At 40.9% G+C, this 5,488-nt stretch overlaps 1 protein-coding gene across 1 annotated transcript in view; it reads left to right on the top strand.

Moving 5' to 3' along the window:
- SEMA5A (sema domain, seven thrombospondin repeats (type 1 and type 1-like), transmembrane domain (TM) and short cytoplasmic domain, (semaphorin) 5A) overlaps window positions 1–5,488 on the top strand; it is a 410,707-nt gene that overhangs the window by 127,926 nt on the left and 277,293 nt on the right. Inside the window, exon 5 of the mRNA XM_012653137.1 lies at window positions 3,459–3,504. Coding sequence (XP_012508591.1) covers window positions 3,459–3,504 — 46 coding nt within the window. The remainder of the gene's footprint in view (window positions 1–3,458; window positions 3,505–5,488) is intronic.

Below are 5,488 nucleotides of genomic sequence, written 5' to 3'. Positions count from 1 at the left end.
TTAGCCAAATGTACACTATTCTATAATTGGCTTATTAACTTCATGGTATGATTTCTATAATGTATTTTTACCACTGTCCTGTTACTGGATATTTATTTTGGATTCTATGTTTTTTTTCTTTTATAGATTAAGAAAATTGAGAAGGGGTTAAAAAAGTCACTGACTTGGATATTGTGACCCAGAAAATACGACCAAAGAAAAAGTTCAACTCCTCCTTGGTGCTTCTCTTGGTTGGAGTGTTGGGCATGGTGATGGTGGTGGTGGTGGTGGTGGTGGTGGTGGTATCTCACAATAACTGTGGTCTCTTTTCTCGTAAGCATGCCCCTGCTCTCTGCCTCTTTCTTTCTCCTGCTGAATGTCTCTGCCACCATATTGATTTGTTGTTACCGACGAGGTCATTGGGAGGGTACCACAGTTCTCAGGCACTTGGTAGAAGGAAAGTTGGATGGTTCAAACCCACTGACATTGTTCATGGAGAGGAGGGCTGTTGGGACCTGGGAAGTGGAAATGTAATGGCCAGAATGGTTATATTTACTTGGGGAGATGTGGACTGAGACTGTGGCAGATTTGTCATCATAAGCCAGTGTCCTCTCCTATGGAAAATACCTGAAAACTGGAACCAGGGGTTGCAGACAGTGATGTCTATGCCTCCTTCCATCCATTTCCCAAGTAGAGAGAGGGCTTTGAACTTTTCTCTCCAGTTGTCCTGCTGAGAGCTCTACAGAAAATCATCGGTACTGCCATCCTTTCCCTCAATGGCCTGAGGGCACTTCTAGCTCTTCCTTTGGGAAAGAGAGCTTCTTTTCAAGAAAATTCCCAGAGATGGATACTGTAGTGTGAACATGCCTGTGCACAAACATGTGTGTAAGTATGAGAGAAAGAGATGGCCTTGGGATATCACAAAAGCTCTTAAGTAATTCACCGACCAAACATATGAAGGGTTTATTTTATCGGAAATATTTACAGAAAAAAATGTTTGTTAAAATCGCCAGTGGATTGGAAAAGGGTGGGATGACTGGATTCAGGACCAATGACAATATAAACAATGTTGTCTACTTTTCTAAAAACTCAGTAGCACCACCACCGTCCTTACGAACAACAATCTTAATAGGTGAACAAGGAAGGTAATTGGGCTCCTAACCTACAGTTGCTGGGGGGCAGATCCACTCTTCCTTTCCCTGTGCAATGGAGAATGCTCAGAATTTCAACATGTCCAGACATTTTAATATTTTTCATAAACTAACTAGAAGTTGCTACTATTAATTGCGTGCTTACAATGGGTCAGATACCATTCTAAGTATTTTCCTTAAATTTAAGCCTCACAACAACCCTAGGGGGGTAGGTCTGATTATTAGCTCTATTTTGTAGATGGGACGACTGGGCACAGAGTGGTTCAGCTTCCTTCCTAAGGTTGTATGATGGCAAAGCTCCAGCTTTTGCATGGATATTCTTAACCACTGGGTAATACTGCGTCCCACAGTAGAAGTTATAGCCTCCTGAATCCAGAAAGCCAAGTGGAAAATGGTGTGAGGGCAGGGATCTGAGACACTCACAGAGGTGATGGGTACACTATGGCCAGTAATTGCCTCTGGTGCCACTTGTAAGCCCCTCTTCTGAAAGACTTATATATGTGTGTGTAGATTTCTCACTTCCCTTAGGGGAGGTATGCTGGTTTCTGTGTCACATGTGAGAGCTTGGCAAATCTCGAAATGCTAGCTAGCCTCCAGTGGTGCGTACCTTGGCAGCTTGACTGCCCACATTCCTTCCCCTTAAGGCAACATTTCTGTTGGAGACCTTACCTCGTCACGATGCCGTCTAAATAAACATAGACTCTCCTGTGATATTCTCTCCCCTCAAAGGCATCCTTAATCTGGTCCTGCACAGAGGGCTATGGCTCAATTGTAATAAAAGACAGAGATTTTCTGGAAGTGGCTTTGTGGTGGAAGCGGCATGTGCCAAGCAGTGCTTCTGGAAGCTTCTCTGTTGTATATCAGAGGTTAAATGGAAGTGTGGTGAAGACGCTATTGCAGTGGTTTGGAGGAGGCAGTTTTGACTCAGTGCAGGATGACAGTACACTAGTGCTGGAGGGAAAAATGTAAGAAACCCGAGTGCTCAGGAGGCAATGCCTTTGACTTCTGAGACCACCCTAAAAGTGAATTTAGTCCCTTTTCATCCTCCAGCTGTGTGTGTCCACGTGTTACTGAATGTCAGCCTCCAGGGTGCTTTCTCCTCCCTAACTCTGTCCACAACCATAGTGATGTTTCTTGGTCCTTCTAAGGCTATGCCCCTGGGCTGGATCTGCTGTCATTTGTCACTTCTACTGGGACATGATGTTCAGCTGTTGTATCTATCCCCCACTGCAATGGTGAAAATAGCCTCTGTTTGTTTCTTACTGATGTTGGAAAATTCCTCTCTTAGTGCTATAGTAGTGATCTTGGGTTGGTCCCTTGGCTTCTTGGAGAGCCCTCCCTATGCTCATTTGTTTCTTAGGGTCTACTTTTCATCATGTGCCAATTTCTTCCTGCCATTATTGTCCAGCCCACCTGGGCTGACTTTCTTCTGTTTTCCTCTCTGGAGTGCTGCTGCCCCAGCCTCTCACCCACCTGATGGTGAGGAGTCTCTCACCCATTCAGCTAGAGGCCGGAGCATCACACAGTGAGGGAGGCCAGTTAGTTCTTTCCAAAAGCTACAGCAGTATAGTTCAAATATGATGTAACTGACATTTATGTTTATTTTCCCCTGTGCTCTTCTAATCCCAATTGCATATTTCACTGTTCTTCCCCTGTAGTACTGAAAAAATTGATAGTTTTCTTCTCTCTGATTTTCTGTTTTATACTTGGATAGCAGAACTGACTCTTTCAAACCTTTGATGGCAGCTGCTTTTGGGGGAGTAGACTGACAAATTCATATTTCTAAACTTATACTCTGAATCCATCCAAAAAGACAAAGTACTGAAATATTCAGACCATTGGTTGAATGTAAAATCTTAATTATGAAACATGGTGAATGTAAGTGATGAGTAAGAATGGAGACTCATGAGGAAGAGTTTTATATCGTCTTAAGTTTAATGCGGTTTCAGAATGGAATGCCCTTTTTTCTGTTCCACATAGCTCAAGAGAGTCAATTAATGACTTACCCTTACTTTAGTCTTTCTCTCTCTCTCTCTCTCTCTCTCTCTCTCTCTCTCTCTCTCTCTCTCTCTCTCACACACACACACACACACACACACATCACTTATTTGTTGGCATTCTCACCGATGTCAAACGCATGGCTGTTGATGTACTGAATGCCTCTTTGTTCTCTGAGGTCCAAGGAAAACTGTGTTAAACGTATTCTTAAAAGGAGGGTGCTTTTGAAGCCAAAATTATTAATTTTTTTCCTTTGTTCTTAAAATTTTTATACACTGTAACATGTTTGGATCTATTAAAAATAAACCTGCTCTCTTTTCTATTTTGTAGAAACTACCTCTTCAGGTTGAAGCTTGAGGATCTATCTCTTATCCAGGTAGGTGCAATTGATTTTTCTAAAGCTTTGATTTTCCATCCCAGTGAACTCACTGTTTGAGGGGATGAAAACAGATGTATGTAAAGGCATTAATCAAGACCAAACAGGGTTTCATGTCCTCAGAGGTTCAGGCTGCCGGACTGTCGGCTGCCCTATTTGATGTGTGTCAACACCTTCTTTAATTCCCATTTCACCTTTACCTGCTGCCATGTGACCCTCTTGGTTCCATAGGTGTGATCCCGATTTTCTCTTCCCCAGATGATAGACAATTCATGGAGCATTACTTCAAAGTCTGGTAGCATTCCTTTCCCCACAGTTAGAGTAATCACTGATTATTTGGTTTGATGCATTCAGCCATCATACTCCGGTAAAACAGCTTTGTTTCCTCTTTAGAATTTATAACTACATAAATATGAATATATGGATTAAGAGCCACATATAGCAAAGAATAAGTGATAATAGATAAAAATGCAGTTTTTACATACTCCTGTTGTTGTAGTTTGGAGAATGAACTTAATTAAGATCTTTGGCTTGAAGGGAATATTTGTTTTAGTGGCAGATCTGAATCACAGAACCCACTTTTGCCCTGTTGTCTTTTAGAAGGCTCTGATAATCAGGGTCTTCTGGAGAAGGAGAGGGTTAAGACACAGATATTTCCCTCACCACGATTCTGGAACTACTTGTGGACTCCGTGGACCATGTGGAATCATTGGGCTGTGCATAGTTTGGTGAAAGTTCTTCAACTGATTTTAATGTCATCTCATGCACTAGAGCACCAAGAAGTGATTGGAGAGAAATTTATGCTATTTTATTCTCTCTGTAATGCTGGTACTTGTGAATATCTGGAGACTTTAAAGCTAGATTTTAATATTAGGTCTACCTGTTACTCATCAGGGACTTAAAATAAGCCAATCCCACTACGAAAGCTAATATTGATAAAAAGCAAGGGCTTCGAAGACCGATAGGCCAGAATGTGTGATCCGGCTCCATGACTCCTAGTAATTGTTGGTTTCCTCATCTGTGAAATGGCAACAGATCACCACCAGCCCCATGCTATTGTGGTGAAAATTAAGTAAGACTTGCTAAAGAGATAAAGCATAGTAATTTCTCAACAAATGTTTACTGTTTTTGAATTTTAAAAGTTATAATAATAAATAATCTCATAATAGTTTTATTATATCACAATGGGCAATGAACTATCTTTCTATTGAAATTTAGTGTATAACTGGTGTCTTTTTTTTTTTCTTTTTTTGAGACAGAATCTTGCTCTGTCACCCTGGCTAGAGTACAGTGGCAGCATCGTAGATCAGTGCAACCTCAAACTCTTGGGCTCAGGCAATCCTCCTGCCCAAGTAGCTGAGACCATAGACATGCACCATGATGCCTGGCTCATTTTTCTATTTTTAATAGAGATAGGGCCTCACTCTTGCTTAGGCTGGTCTCAAGCAATCCTCCTGCCTTGGCCTCCTAGAATGCTAGGATTATAGGCATGAGCCACTGCTCCTGGCCTATAACTATTGTCTTTAAATGAGTTGGTTGATTGGTAAAATTGTGAATTTATTAATAAGAAATCAGAATGATCAGCAATTTGAGAATATTATGTTAAGAGAAATAAGCCAGGCACAGAAAGACAAGTACTTCATGATCTCACTTATGTGTGGAATCCAAAAAAAGACAAAACTCTTAAAAGCAGAGAGTAGAATGGTGGTTACCAGCAGGTTGGGCATTGGGGGAAGGTATCGGGGAGATGTTGGTCAAAGTATACAAAATTCCAGTTAGACAACAGGAATAAGTTCTAGAGATCAATTGTACAACATGGTGATTACAGTTAATAATAATAGATTGTATTCCTATTAATGCATCTGTTAATTAGGTTGATTTAGCCATTCCGCATGTATACATATATCAAAACATCATGTTGCATACCATCAATATATACAATTTTTATTTGTCAATTAAAGAAAGAGAAGCAATTTAATCAAAA

This window comes from Propithecus coquereli, unplaced genomic scaffold (assembly GCF_000956105.1).
Source record: "Propithecus coquereli isolate 6110/MARCELLA unplaced genomic scaffold, Pcoq_1.0 Scaffold413, whole genome shotgun sequence".
Taxonomy (NCBI): Eukaryota; Metazoa; Chordata; class Mammalia; order Primates; family Indriidae; genus Propithecus; species Propithecus coquereli.
Note: the sequence above shows the minus strand (reverse complement) of the source record. Positions and strands in the feature narration are given on the sequence as shown.